The sequence below is a fragment of the Nestor notabilis genome, unplaced genomic scaffold (genome assembly GCF_000696875.1).
Source record: "Nestor notabilis isolate BGI_N333 unplaced genomic scaffold, ASM69687v1 scaffold20978, whole genome shotgun sequence".
Taxonomy (NCBI): domain Eukaryota; kingdom Metazoa; phylum Chordata; class Aves; order Psittaciformes; family Psittacidae; genus Nestor; species Nestor notabilis.
The window spans coordinates 40-23,619 of record NW_009940875.1 but is presented as its reverse complement, the minus strand read 5'-3'; the positions used below and the strand labels follow the sequence as shown (position 1 = coordinate 23,619).

At 40.4% G+C, this 23,580-nt stretch overlaps 2 protein-coding genes across 2 annotated transcripts; one reads left to right on the top strand and one right to left on the bottom strand.

The window, feature by feature from the left end:
• Positions 1–1,218: 1,218 nt before the first annotated feature.
• On the top strand, positions 1,219–6,265 carry MRPS22 (mitochondrial ribosomal protein S22). The gene is made up of 6 exons (XM_010020603.1): positions 1,219–1,412; positions 3,061–3,204; positions 3,696–3,779; positions 4,706–4,851; positions 5,713–5,821; positions 6,094–6,265. Exons 1-6 carry the CDS (start codon positions 1,290–1,292, stop codon positions 6,184–6,186), a joined length of 699 nt encoding a protein of 232 aa, XP_010018905.1. The 5' UTR covers positions 1,219–1,289; the 3' UTR covers positions 6,187–6,265.
• Positions 6,266–7,029: 764 nt separating this feature from the next.
• Positions 7,030–21,976, bottom strand: COPB2 (coatomer protein complex, subunit beta 2 (beta prime); the record flags this gene model as incomplete). The annotated part of the gene is made up of 21 exons (XM_010020604.1): positions 7,030–7,125; positions 7,537–7,629; positions 9,043–9,111; positions 9,246–9,426; positions 9,506–9,598; positions 9,854–10,068; positions 10,877–10,987; positions 11,204–11,411; positions 11,705–11,835; positions 12,829–12,972; positions 13,568–13,674; positions 13,760–13,848; positions 14,142–14,252; positions 14,820–15,019; positions 15,336–15,478; positions 15,609–15,708; positions 17,011–17,157; positions 18,092–18,240; positions 19,281–19,407; positions 21,141–21,227; positions 21,839–21,976. Coding segments are annotated over 21 exons (2,739 nt in total), but the record flags the coding sequence as incomplete, so codon positions are not given.
• Between the last annotated feature and the right edge of the window lie 1,604 nt (positions 21,977–23,580).

Here is a 23,580-nt window from a genome sequence, read left to right as displayed (position 1 = left end):
GCTCCGCTTCGTGTGGTAAGTTTGGGGTTTAGCAAAAAGCCGGCAACAGTCCTGCAACAGTCTGTGTTTCTGCTTCCTTTAATGCTGCCGTTGAAAACGCTTCAGTTTCTTCCGTTGTTTCGTAGGGTCACAGGATCAGCTCGGTTGGAAAAGCTCCTTAAGATCAAGTCCAACCTTCACCCCAGCACTGCCCAGGACATGATTAATCCATGTCACTAAGGGTCTCGTCTGCAGTGTTTGAACACTTCCAGGCACGGTGACGCCAGAACTAGCACTGCCATGGGCAGCCTCTTCCAATGGCTGAGCACCCTCTCAGTGAAGATGTTTTTCCTAGTAGCCAGCCTAAACCTCCCCTGGTGCAGCTTGAGGCTGTTTCTTCTTGTCCCATCCCCTGTTCCTTGAGAGCAGAGTCCAGCCCCCTCCTGGCTCCATCCTCCTGTCAGGCAGTTGTAGAGAGCGATAAGGTCCCCCTGAGCCTTCTCTTCTCCAGACTAAGCCCCCCAGGACCCTCAGCCATTCCTCATCACACTTGTGCTCCAGGCCCTGCACCAGCTCCATTGCCCTTCTCTGGCCCCGCTCCAGCACCTCAATGTCTCTCTTGTAGTGAGGGGCCCAGAACTGAACACAGGATTCGAGGTGCAGCCTCACCAGTGCCCAGCACAGGGGGATGATCACTGCCCTGGCCCTGCTGCCACACTGGTGCTGATACAGGCCAGGATGCTGGTGGCTTCTTGGCTGCCTGGGCACAAGCTGCTCATGATCAGCTCCATCAGTCAGCACCCCCAGCTCCTTTCCCATGAGCAGCTTTCCTGCCACTCTTCCCCAAGTCTGGAGCATTTAGGTTTTGTGTAAATCAGTGTTTCTCCACTTTAAATAGTCAGTTTTATTTATAAAAGTTTTCTTGATTGATTATGGAATATGAAAGGAAGTCAGATGCTTTTTTTTTCCCCTTGGGTAACAGGTTTTCTTTGTTCTCCCCTTTCCCTAAACTGTTGATTGTGGTTTATGCTTTGGGGGAAATTTCCCATGATAAGATAACTGAAATAAACTTGGTGTTTGCAGTAGTATGTATAGATATTAGTTTTGGAAGTTCCTCCAGCAGTTTGCCCAAGCTACAGTAGCAGTATGTTGTTCACACATCTACCTGCAAATTGAATTAGTGTCTCACTTCTCAGGTTTGTCCAAAAATTGCATGTTAGCTTTTCTTCTTAATTGTAAAGGTAACCAATTTTTTTTCCTTTTCCAAGGCCACAAGAAAAGCCATTGAGGAAGCTAAAGAAAGACTCATCATGCCCCCTGTTTTGGATGAACGAGAGCCGATTGATGATGTCTTAGCAGAAGACAAATTACTTGAAGGAACTGAAACTACAAAATATGTCTTTACAGATTTAACTTACTCTGTTCCACATCGTGTAAGTAACAATATATTATTTCAAGACCTTTTCGTTCTTAATTTCAAAATAACCTTTAGGTTTGAATACAGTGTAGTTATAGTAGTTTGTAAAGAGGCTGAGGAGTCACAAATTCAGTCTGGTACAAGGCAATACAAAGAAATGTGTTTCTAAATGTTTGCCTCTGATGGTGACTGACATTCCAGTATTCAAAAGCAGTCTTGCTGGGGGCTGTGGGGTAGTTGGTTAATCATTTCACAAGCAGATGCTTGTGATATGCTAGGTGTGCTCCTAGGAGTTGCTCCACACTTCATAGAATCATTCTGTAGAACTGGATTACTTCCTACTGTACATAGACCAAAAGATGGAGCCACTTCAAAGTTGCAAAGGAAAGCCGAGTAAGTGATTATAAATTCTCAAGAAAGCTGGGAAGAAACAGTTGTCAAATAGAATTATGGAGTATAGGAATAAAGATTTCTTTGTTTAATGAAACATCTAGATTGTCTTAGGTGTCAGTAGTAAAAGGCTGGAAAATTTCTTGACAAATACATATGATTCTAAGAAGTCTCTGTGGTTCTAACATGCCTGTGGTGGTGATGATCCTGTGAAATGAATTGCCCAGTCTCCCAGGCTGGAGAAAGGAACACTTCCCCCTGGTCGTAGAGGGCTGGGTTAGGGATAGGCTAGTCAGACCTGACACCCATAAATCCTTTGGCCCTGATGGGATACACCCAAGGGTACTGAGGGAGCTGTCAGATGTTGTTGCTCTGCTGTTCTCCATCATCTTTGAAAGATCATGGAGAACAGCAGAGGTACCTGATGACTGGAGGAGGGCCAATGGTACTGCCATCTTCAGAAGGGGCACGAAGGAGGACCTGGGGAAACAACCAGCCAGTCAGCCTCACCTCCATCTCTGGAAGGGTGATGGACAGGTCATTCTGGAGGTCATCACCAAGCATCTAGAAGAAAAGTAGTCATCATGGACTCACCGAGGGTAAATCTTGCTTGACTAATCTAATTGCCTTTTATGATGACATGGCAAGATAGGTCGACAGGGGAGAGCAGTGGATTATATCTACCTCAACTTCAGCAAGGCTTTTGACACTGTCTCCCATAATATCCTTATAGATAAGCTTAGGAAATGTGGGTTACATGAATGGACAGTGAGATGTGTTGAAAACTGGCTGAATGGCAGAGTTCACAGGGTCCTGATCAGCAGAGTAGAATCCAGTTGGAGGCCTGTAGTCAGTTGAACTAGGTGATCTCCAGAGTTCCCTTCCAACCGTGAAGAATCTGTGTGGTTCTGTGATCTACCATGCCATCTGGGAACTCTCTCCAGGTACCTGCTATTTATTCTTCTGCCTCAGTGTATTGACTCATTTCTCTGGCTATTGGTTATGTTATCTATGTAAACTTCACAGAGTTGTAGCTCTCAGTGTGGGCACATGCAGTTATGCTATACAGTAAAATTAAGGTGCACATGTAGCACTTGATGAGCAGGTACCAAGGGAGAAATGATCAATCTAGCACATAGCAACAATCAGTGCTGTTTTTAGTGTGAGTTCACGGAGAGAAGGACTTGGCCAAATAGGAATCCCTTTGCAATGGTTTTGGCTACAGAGAGAGAAGACTTTGGAAGATAATGAGGGGTTTTTTACCTTCTTTTCAGGAACGTTTCATTGTAGTTAGAGAACCAAATGGTGTGTTACGCAAAGCAACTTGGGACGAACGGGACAGAATGATCCAGATATTCTTCCCAAAAGAAGGGCGCAGAATTATTCCCCCAGTGTTATTTAAGGATGAACACCTTGGGGTAAGATCTCTTGGGTGTGGAAACTGATCATTTTTACTTAAATGTGCTCTGATAGTGAAACTGTGCTACATGGATGGAGTAGCTCTGAACAAGCCAGTCTGCTGTTAAGTTCTAACCTGCTTGAATTCTCTTTTGAACAATTGCTTATCATGGTAACTTAGTTAAAATACTGGTAATAAAGTTTCAGGTTAGGGCCAAGTAAATCCTGAATAGGTGCAAATATTCTATCATACCAGAACTACACATTTAATTTGTTCTGCATTGATGAAATCACACGCTTAATCTGAAAAATTCAGGGAAAAAATCAAAGGAACATGAATATAATGTGAATAAGGGAGTTTCTGTAGTCTTATTCATCTTGCCTTGTGATTAAGGGGGGTGCTCACTATAAGTGTTGCCTAAGACAGAAATCTTGTGGCTGCTGTTTTGATTCTGGAGCATTGGAATGGTGTGATTCAGAATCTAGTCCTGAATTTGAACTGTTGTTTTAGAACGTATTTCAGCAAGACCGTCATGAGGATGTCCTCAACATGTGCATTGCTCAGTTTGAGCCAGATTCAGCTGACTATATCAGAGTGAGTTCACTTTTCTTTTTTCTCAAAAATACAAAAATAGCATAATGAAGAACTTAAGCTTTGCTCTGTAACCATGTCCTGGGTTCTCACAGCAGTAACCGTCAGTATTATCTGGGGATCAAATGCTGTTTGCATGTTCTTTTTTCTCCCATATAGATTATCTGTTAGCCTTGATGAGTTTTTGGGTTTTTTCTTGCAGAAAAGTAACCCAGGATTCTGTTTAAGTAATTTCAATACTATACGAAGAACTACAGATACATAGAAATAGCCCTTATGTAGCGCATTTTGGTGTCAAACCAGGAGCTGTGCTCACTAAAGAAGTCGTGCCTGACTGTTGTACTGGCATTTGAAAGGACAGGGTAGATAATGGATGAAAGTGCACCTGAGAGCATTCTGTGACTTTTGACAAAGACCAGGTACAAAAAATGGAGTTCTAGCCGAAATAATTGAATCTAGTTACTGTAGCTACTGATGAATAGGTTAATATACACTTGCCTTTAAAATGTTTATTGCTCAGGCTCTGAGAATGTAACTTCTATTAAGCAATTTTTCAAATACCTCTTCATCAAAGTAAAACATCACCTTTTTGCTCAAGCATTTTTCTCCTTAAGGGAGAGATTACAACTTGACAGCAGTGAAGATTCAGAGGGTATGTCCCTCCCTTCCCAGATTTTTAGCACACAGCTAGTATTTAGGTTTCTCTTAAGATAAAGATGTCTACACTTAGGTGGTAAGAACTAGCTTACTCCAGTGCTAACCTGAATTATAAGATGTACAAAGCTTTAGCATCACATGGTTGAGCCTGTGGCTTACTCCTGCACATGAGGGAGGTCTAGAAATAGATCAAAAATTGAGAGACATAGGGAGGAGAAACTGTCATCAAGCTCCAGTTATGCTGATGAGACTGCAACCTTTGCTGTATATAGGTTCATCATCGGACATATGATGACATTGAGAAACATGCCAAATACGATCTGCTCCGTTCAACAAGACACTTTGGAGGCATGGTGTGGTATCTCGTCAACAGAAAGAAAACAGATGGCTTACTAATAGATATGATCAACAGAGACTTGTAAGTGCTGTTTGTCACTTACTCATTCTGGTAACCTAAACAAACAGCAAACAAGTACCATTGTTTGAGAATAAAACCAGTATTTCTGTAGGATGTAGTAAGTTTTTATTTGCATGAAATTTTAGGCAAGCTGTAACTTTTAGCTATATAGGTGCTGAATGGAAGTGCCATACCAGCTCTGGCCACTGCTGATCTTAAAGCCTAACAATTTCCTTGGCTTTTAAGATTGGCACACTATTTTCCTTCAATTTTAACCTTATTATTGAAGTTAAGCTTTACAGGTGGTCAGATCTTAACTTTTGAACTCAAGGATAAGAAGAAATACAGGGTTCAAGTTTTGGAATCGAATTATTAAAGGGAAAATTGAAAGGTCTGGACAACTTTCATTACTGGAGTTTGGAGCATCTTTATTTACCACTCGCCCACTTTTGGCTTATGCTTACATTTATGTAAGCATCTCTTCCAGTTCTAAATGCAGCTGAGGTGTCACAAGATTTCTAATCCTACATCTGTAAAACGTGCTGGTTACTGCAGTCCATGTTAAAAAGCTTCTGCAGTTCTGCTAAATACTTGTTACTGGGTAATTAACTGTATTTTACAGAGAGATTTCAGCTGTACTAAGCAGCAGGCTTAAAGTGCAGCATGTCTGAATTCAAGTACCTTACCTGGTGCACCGTTGGTGCTCGCACACTTCTGGTCTGCCTTCTGAACAGGCTGCCTTTGCAGTAGATGGGATGCCATGTCCCGATGAGCTTATAGCCACTGAAAGCAGTGTAAGAAAGCCAGTGGTGTGCAAAGTACACTTTCTCTATGTACTCTTAAGGGAAAGCAATTACTACAAATGAGCCTTTATTTGTTTAGGCTGGATGATGCTACGAGTTTAATTACCCTGTATCACATGCTTCATCCTGAATGTCCATCAGCAAAAGAAGCTAAGGAAGGGAAACTTCAAGGAGTTGATCTGATCGAGGTATGCTTTTCTACTTTAAGGTTATAAACTACATAAAGCTTTTAAACAGCTCATTTCTATTAATTAATTAATTTCTCCTTGCCTTGAGAAGCAGCTATTTAAGTTGAACTGTTAGGAGTGCTGGTTTGGTGGGGGTTTTGTGCCTGTTTTAAACTACATATAGCTGCCCCAGGATTTGAGTTGTCACTGGCTGATGTAGCACTGGAATGATGAAATACCATTATGCAGTGATGCTCTTAATTGTACATCAATCTCTCTCATCATGTTTGCAGGCATTTGCAAAAACTGAATCGCAGAGAGAAGGCTACATACAACTGGCCCTCCAGGCTTATAAAGAAGCAATGGCTACTTCTACAGCTTCATGAAATCAACCTTTGTTCCCCACAAGTTTTAAGCGTGTTTATAAGCATTCTCTGTACAGGATTCCACAATAAATACTTGAAACAACTCACTGTTCTATGATTTTTTTTTTTTACTAATGTATGTAAGAGTCATGACAGCAGCTTGTTAATTTCCAAAGTTCAATAAATGAACTTAGAGCAGTCACCATGACTTTAGTTTTGAAGTGATAATATACTCTGTGTTTAATTGCTTTACTGGAATTCAAATTCCATCTTGAATCTAAAGAATTGCCTACAATTCATTTTACTTATTGATGGTTAGGGTCTGGACAACTAGGGAAGTGTGTAACACCACATCTGTCCCTTAAGACATGTTACTCTTGTGGCATACATTTCAGCTAAAAAGGGTTGTCTGGAAGAGTAACTGAGCTACTGTTTTTAACAGATGCAAGCAATATACCACCCTGAAGAAATACCACAGTGTAGATGCTGAGCAAGTCAGGTTAAAATGTAATGAGTGGCATCTATGGTCCTGTTAGAATCATTTGCAATACACAGTCCTGAAGCTAGGTTAAAAATAGGAGAGTTGCAAGTAAATGGAGAACTAAGGAACAGAATGGTTAAAAGGTTTTATTGAACTGCTTGATAAATGAAAACCTCTTTCAGTATGCACTGGAGCAGGCCTACACCTTTAATTTTCAACATACTGGAAGCTGATTCTTTTGTACAGTTGCTGGGTCTACCCTTCTTTCTACATGTAAATGGTCCATCTGCAGTACAAAATAATCAAATTAGCTGGGAGCACGTAGCCCTCAGATCTTTGTTTCTTTGTTTGGAGTAATGGATTTGGTCATCTCAGAAGTATGTTCACTCATCTAAGATCTCTTCATCCAGATTGATGTCTGTGGTATCAATATCCTCCAGGTCTAAGTTATCCAAGTCATCTTCCAAGTCAAGCAGGGTCTAGGAAAAGAAAAGTCCAGGTTAAGGGGATGCTAATATGGTTACATGTTAGCCAGCTTGTACCAGGTATTTCAACATTCTGCTGAAGCACTCTGGGGGAATATAGATGTCAGAATAAGCTGCAGAGGGACGCTACCCTCTAGCTAAGAAAGCACCTCAGAGATGCAACTTCCTACCACGTTCTGACCAAGTGTGTTGGGATTTCACCTTTTGTCCACAAAGCTGTAGGAACTGGTCTGTTTCTGTGTACAGCTGCATGGAACAAGGAGGGATTATACACTGTACCAGTCCCAAGCTGCCTGGGTCTATTAATATAGAGAGTGACACTTTCTAGTAGGTTTAATCACATTATCAGTTGGAGTCTAATATAAAACGAGTTTAGTGGTTGTTTGTGAAAGTTTATCTTAATACCTTTTGATATTTTGTTGGAAGTAGGTCGGAATTCTGCAAAACTGTCTTCATCACATCTTGTTTAGGAGGTGGAGCTGGTTCTTCAGCCTTCCTCTGATGAAAAAGAGATCCCGTAAGTTCTTTTGAATTTAAATTCTTTTAACAAAACAAGACAACAACAGCAGACCCACAACCCCCCACAGTAATTCTTGAACCACATCTCCACAGCCCTTTACCATTCTAGTCCTCGCTCCAGGGCAAACTACTGCTTCCCCACCTACTTTATTCAAAGCAGCTCATGATGGAATTGATACAATGAAAACAACCTTCAGAAACCATCAGTTAAATATGAAATACTGAAGTGCTGTTAAGAAAGCAAAGGGATTTTCAAGGTCCTGAGCAGAAAAGAAATGAGGCTACTTGAGACCGTGGCTGGGCTTTGTGTTCCACACCCTGTAATCGTTTAACACTTACCCTTCTCTCCTCACTGCTGCAAAAGTTTTATCTTAATCTAAGTCATCGACAATGGTACTATTCAGTTAGCTGTATTTAGATTAATTAACTCCTACAAAGCTTCCCCTATACAGCCTCAGCTGTAGGAGAAACCTGCTGTTTTAAGGACTTCCATGCAATTAGTTGAATGCAAAGATGCTCCGACATCTTGTTTTCAGCTTCTAATGCAAACTAGCTCTAATCTGCCTCAGGTAACTTGTGCAATGCTATTTCTCTTTGTTCTTTAACAAATGTGCACACAAGTTTGATTTTGCTGTAGTGATACTTGTTTTGATACACAAGAAGCAAACAGTCACTAAAGGTGAGTTAAGTTCTAACTACAGTTAGCTGAAGTGAGCTAACTTCTGAACTGCCACTGAAGTTTTGTAGTGCATCTCCTATGAGTTACAAAATGGAGAGACAGAATGGAGAGTCGGGACTTTCTGTTTCTCCCTCACTTTCCACTGTAGTTCTTTTTGAAGTTTATAGCCTCAAAGAGCTCTGCCAAAACCACTGTCTTTAAGCAGCTCTCACATTCTGATATTCATGTTCAAACGTAAAGTGTATTTGACATGAGGTTCCTAGTCAGTTAGATATGGAATAATCTCATAACCATAAACACTAGCAAAGAATATGAAGCATTTTTAGTTACTGTAACACGCAAGAGTTCCCACGTTGCAACCCCTGAGCTTTTAGAAAGCTAACAGCAGTTGAGGCAGTGTTTGAATGTGCAGCTGAAATCGGTTTTCTGCAGGATGAATTCAGTGGTAAGATTGTGATTACCCACACTAACAAAAGATGGCCCAAGTAAGCACACAACAGACATAAGTACACAGTCAAGAAGTCATCAATAGTTAGAGAAGTAGGTTAAGAGCCTGAGACAAAAGAACATGGAACTCAGCTGCAGTGCTTACAGTCAAGCCAGTAAGAGCAATGATTTGTCCCTTAGTGGCAAAATATTCTCCAGGGCACAGGTTACCATACAACAGCGAAGTTGTTCTTTCTTAGAATTCATCACTTTGTAGTAAGACTGACCTGAGATGCCATTACTCCTGAAGCCTCAAATCCTTTTGCTTCTTCAAGTAAGTTTCTTTCTTCATTTGGCTAGAAGTAAAAAAACAAACCCAAAACACACGTTCATGGAATATTTGAGTGGTTGCACTGACCTGCTTAGAGCTGATTTTACACAGCACCAAGCGTTCTTCTAGAGACAACAAGAACACCCATTTCTTACTCACAGTGACAAGGGGATATTCCCTGGCCGGCCGCAAGTCAGCAAGACTTTGTTTAACATACTCCTCAGCAACAAAAGCTTCCTTTAGTCCAGGGAAAAGATTCTCATACTCTGTAGGATCAGCGAGGGACTCGGCAGCTTTCTGATTGACTTTAGAGAGATTCTCCCGCCACAGTTTGACCACCCTGGAGATGCAAACCACCCGTTACATTCGGCTTAGCTTGGACAGCACTACTCATGCTCTGCATGTGCTTTAGAAGTTACCTTGAAACTTGGCTTGGCAAATACGTCCGTGCAAGAAAAGCAGCTTCTGGGAGACGCCCGGTTTTAATGAGGAGTTCCAAACATGAGTCGAGCCTGGAAGGTTTCAAAATGTGATTTTAAAGACTTGGTTTTTATTTAAGATAACCTATTTATCCTATTAAAGTGCTTTCACGTCAGGTTTTTAAAGTAGCAGCTGTCATAAAATAGCATCAGCTTTTCTTTACCTGCTACAATCTTTCTCCATGAAGTTTTAAGTTAGCTGTAGTTAACAATTTGAAGAACCCAAGAAGGTTCTTTGCACTTGGGAAAGCAGAACAGAATGATCTGCATCTCTTGCTTGCTACTTACTTTCCCTGCAGGAAGTAGCTCATAAATGCCACATTATTCTTGCCATCCTTTTCTGCTCCTTCAGCTAACTTATTCACCATGTTAGCATTTCCTGAAGCTGTAGCCAGGAGCAGCAGTCCTCCATAGTCTTGTGCATGGTGGAGACACTCCTGGGCTAAGCCAAACTGGCATTTACTAATGGCAAGCTCAGCAAGTTGTTTCCATTTCTGTTCTGACTAATGGTACAAAAAGGGGAAAGAGAGGGCAAGAAATAGACAAAAAATAAGCCTCACATTTCTAAACAGCATTTAAAGATTTTTCAAAGCATCCAACACGAACATGTAAGTTGTCTTGTGAAGGTACCATATCCCATCATTACGCTTGTCTTCCCTTTGAGATACTATGACTACTGCAGCTTCACAGCATGATATAACAAGTGGTATCATTACACGGCTATAACATTACATAAAACAAATAGTTTTTCATTAAACCTGGAGGGAGTAGATAGAAATAACTTAGGCAAGTTAAACACTAACAACTCCCAAATTAACCTTCCGAATATAAGAAAGGCATTTGTGTCTGTAACTAAGTTAACATGCTTTATCACTTAACTTCATTAATTTACAACAGGAACTGAGAGACCAAGTCTCTGAATAACGACTATAGGATAAATCTCTGCCTGTGAGCTTTCCCGGTGCATCCGTCTCAGTCTGCCACGGCTGGAACAAAGGCTGACAGCTTTCAGCCCTGTCACCCCTCCTCTCACTGTTAAATACTGGAGATTAAGGCCTGGTTCTTGGTTCAAGTTTTGTTTTCTCCAGAAGTTCCTCTAGTTTTCTGAGCAAATGTTTCTTCTGCCTCCATCCCACAGCTCAGACCCCTTTGAATTACACACCGAAGAGCTTCGTCAAGGAAGCTGGAGGCTTTTATATAGTGTTCAAGGAGCTGTACTGCATCCCCACATACATTTGTGTCTTATTACAGGGCCCCTTCAGGTTCATAATCCTCTGAATCAGTATGAATCACCAAAATTACTATGTTTACCTCTGCTTCTACTGCAAGCTGATATGCTATTTTCAATTCTCCAAGTTGAAGAGCAAGTTCAAAACGATGCTCTGGATCTGTAGATACTGCAAGAGCTTGTTGTTTGAAGCCCTAAAAACAAAAATCTGACAGTAAGGCTGTGATCCAACAGATCAGATGTTCTAACAAAAACCTTCTACCAGAAGGGTACAGTATTCTCAAACACATATCACTAACCAAAGTTGATGCTTACAGCTAATATAACTGGGTTTGGCTTAGCAAAATCAATTAGAAACGTGAATAAACCCATTTCTGAAGTTTTTGAAAACCAAGAAGTAGTTTTCTTGCCTGTTTTTCAAGAAAATGTGCAACTCTGGTTCTCTGTTCTTTTGGAATGGTGGGAAGGACTTTGTCAGCCATACTGAAATCTCTTCTCATCACAGCCGTTTGATACTCAAGCACTGACACCAGCAAAGAGTAGCTAACAATGTTTAGCTCTTTATCACCCAAATACAGTCGGTTGTCCTTAGGGATATACCCCAAAAGATACATTGTTCTGAAACAAAACAAAGAATATTCATCTTGAATAGATCCACCACCAAACAGTCTATAAAAATAATCCAGTAGCTCTCTGATAGCAAGAATACTCACATGAAAAGGTCACTTTTACTATACATACAAGTCTATGTAACACTGTTTCTTCCCTCCACAATTACCTTATTGCTTCAGAACATATATTAGCATGATTCATAAGAGCAGTAATGCATGGCACACAGGTGACAGAGTTCACTTCTTAACTTCGTTGAGAGAACCTCTAACAGATGCCTACAACCCAAAGCAGCAACTCACCTGTCTAAATGGGCAATGGTGACAATTTCTCCCCCAACGTAGTAGTTGAGTCTGTTCACAGAACTGGTGTAAATAAAGCAGTCGCCTACCCACAAGCCTGTTTTCACAATCTCCTGGATCTCACCAAGAACCTGCAAATTAAGTTTGATTTAATTAGATATATAAAAAGGTACTTTCGGATAGCACTAAGATTATTGCATTTTCAATTTGAATTTAATATTCTATGCTTAATAGTCAGGCAAGCTGCAAAAATAAGTTTAGATACAGATTGGAAGTACATAAATCCTTTTAGCTCTAATATATGAAATCTCTACCTTAATTCTTAACTAAGCCAATTATAAATCTAGGAAACAAGCACCAAGCTGAGCATTAAGCAAGATAATCAAAGACAACTTCCCTTCTGAAATGTTTTGCTGACATTTCACAGCATGATTATTTTTCCCACTTTGCAAATTTCAGTAACATTTCAAAACGTGAAAACTGCAGAAAAAGTTTAAGCTATGGAAAAATACTACCCAAAAGTGTTGTAAAAATAACCTTCGTAACTCTGTGAGAATAGTAAACAGATGTCCAAAGAGAAATGCAGGCTAAGGTCTGTCATGCTGGGATTCAAGCAGGGATGCTCACCCCAAGGAACCCAAGTCAAATGATTCACAGTGATCCTCAGGCACAGTGTGGTACCCAGTGTTCTGGAAACTAAAATTTAATAGGATTTTAAGGACTAAATTTGCTTCCATGATAGATTCAGAAAATCATAGAATGGTTTGGGTTGGAAAGGACCTTAAGACCATCTAGATCCAACCCTCTGTCGCGGGCAGGGACACCTTCCACTAGAGCAGGTTGCTCCAAGCCCCTGTGTCCAACCTGGCCTTGAACACTACCAGGGATGGGGCAGCCACAGCTTCTCTGGGCACCCTGTGCCAGGGCCTCAGCATCCTCACAGGGAAGAACTTCTTCCTTATATCCTACCTAAATATCACCTCTTTCACTTTGAACCCATAACCCCTTGCCCTATTGCTACAGTCCCTGATGAAGAAAGAGTCTCTCTCCAGCATCCTTGTAGGCCCCCTTCAGATACTGGAAGGCTGCTCTAATCCTATTCTGTTTTTTCAAACAGAAGGTACCTCAAAAGCATCTTCAATTCCATCTTCAGTGACACCTTCATGTGTTTCTTGGGCTGCTGCAACCTTTTCTGATAGGTATTTCAGAATGAAGAATGACTCTTCTGTAGCAATGCAGACGAGCTCACCCGAGTCAGACCAGAAAATCTGCATCATCAGAATCAGTAACAGAGACCCCATGTTAAGAAAGGAGGATGTACAAATTAAAACATAATAACTTTAACAAAACCTTTAGGACCTGAGAGGCCAACACATACAGGGATTTCCCCCCCCTCCAGCTACATAACCAAGAAATTTAAGTTACTACTTTATCATAGAATCAGCTCAGTCAGAAAAGACTTTTAGGATCATCAAGTCCAACCTCTACCCCAGAACTGCCAAGTCTGCTACTAAATTATGTCACTAAGGGCCTCATCTACATCCCACAGAACTCCTGCTACGCTAGGGACCAGTGCCTCCAAGGCTTTTTGACCTGATTAGCATTGAGTTTCCTACTGCCCAAGTTACTATTTTCCCCCTTTCATCAAATCTGAGTATTTCTTTAGCTTACAGAACCCATTTCTGCTAGAAGCATCTATTATTTAGCACCATGGCCTGGATCCAGAGCCAGACAAACACATTCAGGCTGCTTTATCATCATTAACAGCTTGGCTTCATTCAAGAAAAATCAGCAGTCTAGTAAAAAAAAAACCTGAAATCAGTAAACACAGGTGAATATCTTAAGTCACATCTCGAAACTCACATGTTTGGGCTGAATTTCAATCCTGCGAATCAATTCTGTGTTTTCCCAATCATAGAATGCCAAACCATTAACAGATCTGACCCCCAACAGAAAGCCACCATAGATGCCTGCAAGGAAATAAAGGTGGAAGAAATCCACATTGTGCAAGAAAAAAATGCACCAACATATCTATATTTAAAGGTAAATTTTTACCTTCTGCTCCAAAATCAGGTTTGAATGACTTCTTCTCTTTGAAGTTTTTAAATATCTTTACAACACTGTTGCTCTCCCTGATTGCATATCTAAAGAGAGATTGCATTGTAAAAGAAACAATCAAAACCACAAAACCCCAGGTACTATTCAGCTTCCAAAGCAGCAAATTACTACAGTCATAAATTGCTACAAAACAACTGCATTTGATTTATCTTCAAAAATTAGCAGAGCGCCTGGAAATGGGAAATTCTGAAGTAGGAAAGTTACTGAAAGTTCATTATCCACACAGGTTTTAGTCTTCAGGCTAGTGTGGTTTGTACAGGCTGAATACCAGCAGCAGCAAGTTTAAATTAATACAAAGGACAGCATCTGCAACACTTACTCTGAAGAATCATGTGCCCACACGAACTCCTGTGCAGAACCAAAGCTCTTGTTTCTCAAAGCCATAGCTGTGTAGATGATGTATTCACCATCACCGCACACTACTACAAACCTAGAGCACGAGACAGATGCATCTGTCAGATATCTGTGTTTAGCTCAATATGCATAATCAAGCAGATAAATGATTTGAAAAGTCAAAGGCCCCCAAGCCCCACATAATCACTGCCCATGCAGACAGAATGAAAGCTCTGTATATTGCATACATGTCACAGAACTCGATTTTGCTCTGCATCATGTTGCTAGCTACTTCCTATTCCCTCTTCCTTCTCATCTCCACTAGGCAGTTCTTGTACCCTGGATCCCTTAACCTTTTCTTTTCATTTAGCTTATCTGTAAACAAGACAATTCAAGAGAAGTGATAAAAGCATACGGTTTGCTGCTATTGCCTCATGTTTGCATGCTTCTTCCTCTACCTACAGTCCATCTTCTCTGTTCAAGGGGTGAGCTCTTATAGGTGAGGCACATTACTCTGATGTTACAGTGCCTGTGACTGACACACCTCTCCATCACCAGCCACCAGCACACATGCAACTAATTTCTTTCACTCAAGAAGTTTTCCAATATGAAAGAAAAAAAGGAATCATAAATGTCAAAAGCACTTTGTTCTTAAATCTATTACCGTCCATTGGGGTTGTGCTGAATTGTCTGAGGATAGATTTCACAGCTCCCCATGTCCTTTACAGCCAGTGGCAATCTTTCTCCGTCTTTGATTTCAGCATCTCCCATAGCTTTCAGGTTGGCCTGTTGGACCTCTGAATGCTTAGCCCAAATAATTTTTCCATTTGCATCCATGGACATGGCAGGTTCTTCACGACCAAGCTACAAAGTGTAACATAACAATTTAGCAGATGGAGAAAATACATGGATTTTCTTTTCAGCTGAACACATAGAATCACAGAATAGTTTGGGCTGTAAAGGACTTAAAGACCATCTAGTTCCAACCCCCCTGCCATGGGCAGGGACTCCTAACCCTAGACCATGACACCCAATCTAGTGAAATGACCTGCCTCTGCCTAAACATGCCAAGTCAAATGCCACATTTCAGTGGTTTATATATCACAGAATCAGAAATCACTTGCTCTATACACAGGACAGTGATCAATCACCGTTTCTCATTTCAAATCATTAACTGTACCTTAACAATAATGCTGCCTTCATCATACCCCAGAGCCACATTATTGGATCCTCTTAAACTGGCCACACACCACACTCTCTCCATGCCGTAGTTGAGGGTACTTTCCAGGCGGTAAGTGCTTGAATGCCAAATGCGCACAGTTCCTAGAGGAAAAGCAAACACATGACTTTTATCTCCCAGTGCAAGGGGAGGAGATGTGCAGCCACGCCACAAGGAGAGTTCTCTCCTCAGTTCCTCCCCCCATGCTTTATGTATCAGAAAATACACCATTACCATCTTCTGAGCCTGTGATAATGATAGGCAATTCAGGATGGAAGCTGACGCATGACACATTCTGAGCATGTCCTTCCAGTGTCTGCACACAGGTTTTGTTCTGGAAAAACAGAAACAAGTTGGAAGCACAGGTAAAGATAACAAACACATCGCTACATTTTTATCTTCCTTTCCTAAAAAAAGGACATCTCTCTCCAAATCCGAAGTTTACCTGAGGACACGTTTCTCTAGATTTCTTCCAGTAACATTTATTTCCAAGATGCTCAAACAATAACATGGATATATTAAAGGCTATGATTGTTCTCACTTACTTCTCCTCCCCAGAAGAAAATACTAGTTTCTCTTGGCACAGTTGTTCTCCCCTGTTTTCAGATGTGTTTCTGCCTAGAAGATAAGCTTTCTCAAAGCTACACAGCACAACAGATTAAAGGAAGATAGAAAGCTGAGTTCACTGCAAGAAAATACCAGGGCAGAACACCTACTGAATCTAATTACAGGTGAAGACAGGTCTAATATTGTCTTTGTTGAGACTGTTCATTCACACCGTTGTGAAAGGAGAATATTCTGCTTGAGACAACCCAGATTAGACAACAGAACGATGTCTACAACTGTACATGGTGGCAAAATCTGAAGTACTGTTATGCAACAGTCATTGCGTACTATTATAGGCATACTTGTACAGCAGTACCTTAACTTGGGTTTACTCTAGGGCAACGTGTTTTAACAGCCAGAAAGTACTACTAACAAACTTTGTCTTGCCTTTCTGGCCCTTCATGCACTCAGGCATTGGAATAACTACTTAGTTCTAGGTTGCAGCATAGCTCTAGGTTCCCTGCATTCAATCTCCCCTTCCTGTAGGGCATTCAAACAAGTCACCTCATGACCCCTGCAAACTGTCAAGTAGAAGTATATGCATGTCTGTGCATGCACATGTGTGCCTATGGAAATGTACAGGATGAAATATGCATAGGATGAAAAAGGAGAGGGAAGAAAATAGAGAAAAAGGAAGAAAGAAAAGAGAACTGAGAGTTTGTACATAAATAAAATCTACATTTGAACATAGAGGAGGAGCAACTTAACCCACCATAAAAAAGAAGTTCAAAAGGCAGGATTACTACACTACAAGAAAACCCCCTGATGCTAATAATGGCAACCATATTTCAAACTTAATCCTACAAATTAACTTTGAGGTTATTAAAATTCACAGCAGGATCTCTCAAGGGTTAGAATATTTTTTCTTTTAATGAAAAACATGTCATGAAATATTTCACCCCCACTTCCTTCTTTCCATGGAAAAATCTGTTGGTATATTAAGTCCTTTCCCTATTTCTTTTTCTGTTTCTTCACTAACGGTTTTGCTTTGGCAGTCTGCACAAAAGTTTATGAAGAGTTGAAGACATACCTGGTAGTCCCAGATCTTAACCAACCGGTCATCTGCACCTGAAATGAGATACGGTTTGTCTCCTCCACTGTAATAGTCAATGCAGTTCACACCTTTCTCGTGGCCTTCCAAAGTAAAGTTGGGTGAAGAAGAGCCAAGCTGCCACACCTGCCCAGAAAAAATTCCATGTAGTTCTTAAATCTTTTGCATTCAGGCCAACCTTGCCAAACACAGCAGGTATTCAGATGTGTTTTACAATCCCAAAGACACAGTTGTTTTCTGAAGTGAGGAACCTCTACAACTGGTTATCAAATTACCAATCCTCACCCCTCCATGGACAGAAAAAACATGCTGAGCTGCACACACCTCAAAACAACATAAGACATAAAACCATGAGACATTGTTTGTTAGAAAGAGCATCTGCTTAGGAAATTAACTAACAGACTTAGAAAAAGCAATCAACAATTTGTGCATACACAGGTTGCCCTCAGCTGTGTCCTGAATTGTGTTCTTTCTAGTTACATTAAATCAATGACAAATCTCATGCTAAATGAGGACTCAAAATTGATCAAGTCAAGTTTTAGATACACTGCTATTGCCCCATGATTACCACATGAACTCAACATTTATAAACACCTCATCTCAGCATCTGAGAATGTATAAAATCAAACCTGGCTTTTCACAGCCAATATACTGGTAATTTCTAGGGGAAGTGAGGAAGTCTCACTGCTCAAATATCTGTAAACCTATAGTCCCAGGTACTTAAATACAGTTTCACAGCAAGTGAGACTCATCAGGGTCTACCATGAGAAGGCTGAATACACCTTTGGAAACAATTCAATACACAGATAAAGGCACAAAAATCATGGGAGAAACATTTTTAAATCATCATTTAAGAGGCTTTATCGAACTACTTAGTATGTGCACAATAACCCAACCAACATTCACGTCTTGGTTCAATAAAAATTCTATTACTGCACCTTCTTTTACGAATTCTGACCCATTGTCCATACATTACTATTGGTTTGTGTGCTCTGATATTTACTAAATGATGAGAAAAAACAAGCCCAAAACCCAAAAAAACAAGTTACAGTTTCTTTACCTTGATTGTCCTATCCAGAGAGGCGCTGGCAAACTGATTATTGTCTTTTGGGTTTATGACAATCTGCATGACGTAATGGGTGTGTCCTTCAAACACCTGAGAACAAGACCATTTTTTATCCCAGTCCCAGAGTTTAATGAGCATGTCATCTGAAAAAGAGATAAAAAACAAACAGCCAAGCTTCAGTTAGTTTAATATATTCCAATACCCATCATCTTCTTCAGCTACATAACCCTCAATAAGTTAAAAGGCTCACTCATCCCTGCCCCCTTGAAAGAAGGCATCATTAATACCCAATGTATTTTTCATCTGTAAGACTACCAGTCCCTCCTTGCAGGAGGGCCAAAGGGAGTATAAGTTTCTCAAAAAGATTATTCAGTAAGACTAAGTAAGCAATACATTTGTCTTTAAAAGGGGAGATTAAGAATTTATAGTAAGTTATTGAATTATTAACCTTAAAGAACTGGGTAGATATTCAGGAATTCAACCCGTGCTTTATTCTGATGAGCACTAAGGAATAGGAAGCAGAAACAACCAAGCTGGCTTCCTAGTACATTTATTTAAAGTGCAAATGTATTAGCTTCAACAGTGAAACACAGAAATACATGGTGCTTCTGATTCACAAGACTCTCTGCGTTCTTGCAAAGCTCTGACTGCATTAGCAAGGTTTCCAGGAATGAAAAGGCCCAAGTAGCATGACGCAGATGTTCTTGGGCAAGATTTATTGGGATATTGTGATCTTCCAATCATTGATCACCTCAAATAAGAGAGGTCAGTAGTATTTGGGGAAGAAAGATAAAAGTTATCTGCTGCTGCAAGTCAGGCTGCCAGCTGAAAACAAAATCCAAACCTTTATGTAATTTCTTTTTTAAACAGAACTTAGTGCAGCAAACTCCCAAATAACTAGCACATGTATGAACCTTTACTCTGGCAGATACTAAGCAACAAGGTTCTTCAGCCATCTCCAACAGCAGCATAAGCTATTACATTTATTACAGTTTATATCTCATTAAAAAACATGAATGCAACTGGCAAAGAAATAACATTGACAACTGTCATTTCTGCTACTTGCTCAAGGATTCCTGTTTCAGCAGAAAGAGGAAAAAAGATGCAATCTCTCACTAGACAGAAAACAGAAGCCTAAAAATAGCTGGTTAATAGATATACAAATATACCAAAGAACTCTTACCACTGCTTGTCAGAATGAAAGGCTGCGTCGGATGCACAGCGATGCAACGAATGTAATCTGAATGGGCTTCAAACATATGAACTCTTTCCAAGGTGTTATAATTAAAAACTCTGATTTGCATGTCATCCTATGAAAGGGAAGAAAACCCACCATTAAATATACCTTATGTTCAATGCAGGGTAGCTAGAAAACAATATATGCCACCGCTGAAGAGCCTCTAGGAATAAAATACTTAAGAGAATGTATTTTCTGTACACCATTAATGATACAAAGCATGATTTGATTCAGAAGTCTATAAATTACCCAACCCTATTCCAGGGCATTTATGAAATGGAAAAAGCTTCAACTAAAATTTCATTCTTAAAAGATGTATTTAAAACTTTGATTTCAAACTAAGGAAAAGTGCAAAAATGCTTTTAAAATTATTAATGCTTCATATGAAAGTGAAATCCTCCAACATAAAATTTAAGTGTTAATGCTGTGGGGCCAGAAGGAAAGAAGTTGTAGCTCTAAGTCAAGTGGAAAGGTGATTTCAGCTTTATCTTTTAACATGCAGCGTTGTCTGGGGGGTGAGGGATGGGATATATTCTTATTTCTGATACAGTATTATTAAAAGCAGTATTCCCAAACCTTTAAAAAAGAAAATAAAACTGGAGAACAAACTGACAAGGATTAAAACATCAGGTAAAACTCACGTTTTCCCGCATGACCGTGACTCACAAGGCCATTGGAGTAAATGCAACTTTGTGATCAACTACATTACTTGTTTCACCAAAGCATTTACTTTTCCTCTTTCACACACATGCCTGTTTAAGCAGCAACACCTACAGAAAACACTCTTCACAACAGCAGAAAAGGACAAGCATGTTCTTTTGAGACCAGCCTATCAGTGTAATGAACATGAAACACAGAGAATAAGCAATGACTTTCACCTTTTCACAGTTACTAAGACTCAGCCCTGGTGCTGAGAGCAGCTGTCTTGCCCTTCCCCTACCACTTCTTGTTACTGCAGTGCAGCCTCCCTTGGGAAAGCCAGGACAAATACAGCTGCACACTGAATCATCAAGAAACTGACCCAGGTGAAATGAACTTAACAAAAATAAAACTGGAGACTAACTTTCATCAGTTACTAATCCAGTTCCCACACAGCCATTTGAACTCACGTGCTGCCAAAGAGGCAGTGCTGTACTTCTTGGGAAGCAATGCTAACTTAGGCACGTCTGAAGTAACTACAGCACAGCAGCATAGGACAAAGAAATGACAGCAATTTTTTTACTCTCTGTACATGGCAAGAGATTAGAAACAAAACAGAGATGAAAAATTTTAGGCACTACCTCAATTTAGACAAAATCCACTCATTCCACCAAGAAAAACGTATTATCAAGATTAGAATAAAACTATTCCACTTAAGGTAAACTCACGGAATAAAAAGCAGAGGATTTTTCTAGGGGTAAAACTAATAAAAGAAGTATTTTTAATATAAACAAGAACAGAAGTAGAAACAAACTTCTAAGACATCTTACCCAGGATAGTCAATAGTTTCATCTTAATTGAAGTAGCACTACTAATATTTACTCAAAATTGGGTGCTGAGTGTGTTCTCCAGTAACAGTTTGATCTAGATCTACCTTGCACTACATGCAGAATTAGCAACCATATTAGGTTGCTCTCCTTTGAAACAAAAGGTTTAAGTTACTAAGCTTACTTCAAGAGCAAAATTTTGGGGAAGCATAGCGACATATTCCTTTCTCTTCTACAGTTTCAAGTCAAGTCATATTTTGTGGTGTACAAAGGAACAGCATGAAAATACATTGCAGAAGGTACTACTACATATGGAAATCACAAGACAACAATAACTTACAGCTCCTGTAACAACCCAGTTCTTCCTTGCCACAAATTTGGCAGCTCTCACTGGCAGGTCACACACTTCAAACGTCTTCACCAGAGTCTAAAAATAAAAATAAGTAGTTCATAGCACCGGAGAAAATATCAGATTTGATGTTTGGGGTTTTTTAATATGTTTTAGCATGTTGTATTTGGCAACTCTCCCAGAATCCTACAACACTACATGCGTATTTTTCAAAAGAAAAACAGCTTTCCACAGTGGGAGGTACTTGCCTGTTCTGTTCTTTTAGCATCTTTATGCTCTCCATTCATTCTTAACCCAGCCCTGCCTCCAAATAGTTTTGGAGCTCCTGCCCAATTTCAGCTATACTTGATAGACACGTAAAGATCTAACAGTTTCTACAACCTTCACAGATGGCAGGGACAAGACAGAGACACCTAGTCTTTCAGAACGAAAGACATTAGTTTGCAAGGAATCCATGAAGGAGATAAATCTTGACAAATAGATTTTTAGGAAAGAAAACATCATTAAAGTCACAGCTAAACATATTCCTTGTCTGTTATTACAATCACTTTTGCAGTAAGACAGGGGAGACTACAGTCAATTAGCGGCAGCTATTTTAGAGTCTTCTTGTGTATCTGGTATTGAAAACTCAAATTCATACATCTGTCAGTTATGAAGACTTCATAATAAAGGAAAACCAAAACCATTACCTGAGTTTCATGGTTCCAAACACAGACGCTGCCATTGTAAAGGCTAGCCAACATCCATGGTTCCGTGGGATGCAAGTCCACACTCTTCACCCGGTCAGACCGAGCTGTTAGCTTCCGTTTTATATCAAGTCTGAGAGGCTAGAGGGGAAAAGAATTGACAACGCCAAGTTATTCAACACAAAACTGGTGCAGAAATATGACGGAAGAAGAAACACTGAAATTAAACCTTAAAATACAAGGACTCAATCCTCCTTTTGAGGCAGACAGAAGACAACTACTCTTTTCTATCCATCTGCTTGTTTTTTATAGAGGGTTCTGGAAACATCACATCCCTACCAATGGCAATGGGTCAACTTAATTTACTTTTGTGAAATTCAGAATTTTTTCACGCTGTAAAAGTATTTCCATCACAGCCAAAAAAATAAAAGAAATACACTGCACATCTTCTCTGTGTCCCTGAAGTACCAAAGCAAAGAGAATTTGTTTCTAATACAACTGATAGAAAAATCAATCTTCCTCCTACTTCACCTGAAAAACAGGTGGAAAAGCCACTTATCACAAGTGGACACGACAGTATTTGCCCATCATAAATTTATTTCTTTCCGTAACTCCAATATGAAGTTTTAGAATGCAACACTACATTGTAAAAACTGCAGAATGGAAAAGTTTAAGTCTTTGCCTTATAAAGAAGGCTTTCACCTTCCACCTTCATCACCAGCAACGTAAAGCTGGAGTATTTAAAAGGCATTAAGTACAGCAAAGTGATTTTCTAAAACATTTGAGGCGTTATAGATTCATTTAGACACTCAAAGACTGTTGAGCTCACTTAATCCTGCTGACATTTTAGCTGAAAAAACTTAATGGGTAATATCTGACCAAAGAATGCTGCATGTGTTTAGTAGTGGAATAAACTTAGTAAAACCTGCAGTCACGTGTTAGACACTGCAAGGAGGAAAAGATATCCAATGGTCATGTAGCATCTGTAACTTATGGACAAGACATCTGAAATCCAAACTTTTGACAAGGGCCTGTAGGGACAGGACAAGGGGGAATGGCTTTAACCTGTCAGAGGGGAGACTTAGATTAGACATCAGGAAGCTCTTCCCTGTGAGGGTGCTGAGGCGCTGGCACAGGGTGCCCAGAGAAGCTGTGGCTGCCCCATCCCTGGCAGTGTTCAGGGCCAGGTTGGACACAGGGGCTTGAAGCAACCTGCTCTAGTGTGTGGTGTCCCTGCCCATGGCAGGGGGTTGGAACTGGATGATCTTAAGGTCCCTTCCAACCCAAACCAGTCTGGGGTTATACAGTGGCAGAAAATGAACCTGTGTTTTACTTCCCCTGCCATAAACAGTAGAAAAGTAGGCCAGGTAATCACACATGATTCTGTGCTTATCCTTTGAACTTACCACTAAAGACCAGACTACAGCTGACCTAAGAAGTTAAGTGCAAACGTACTCAAAACACTTTTACACCCGTTAGTACCGTTTGATGAATACCACACTAGTAACACAGCTCAGTGTATCTGCTCTGCGGGTTCAACCACACGGATGCTGGGGGACTTTCAAATGCTTTCTTCTTATTAAGTCATACAACTTAAATCACGGAATAACACCACATCTTCTTCAGGCACCACGGCAAGAGGGAAGCCCGTGCCAAAGGGCCCGTCCAGATCCAAGCCCAGCTCCCTCAGGCAGGGTCCCGACACCTCCAGGCCCGGCTCCCCTCTGGCCCTGGTGCCCTGCGAG

What these genes read in the sequence shown, in the direction of transcription:
- MRPS22 (XM_010020603.1), top strand. Translation starts at nt 1,290, where the DNA reads ATGCCCCCTGTTTTGGATGAACGAGAGCCGATTGATGATGTCTTAGCA. An exon ending in CTTACTCTGTTCCACATCGT is followed by an intron (nt 1,413 to 3,060) that starts GTAAGTAACAAT and finishes CCTTCTTTTCAG; the next exon opens with GAACGTTTCATTGTAGTTAG. An exon ending in TTAAGGATGAACACCTTGGG is followed by an intron (nt 3,205 to 3,695) that starts GTAAGATCTCTT and finishes CTGTTGTTTTAG; the next exon opens with AACGTATTTCAGCAAGACCG.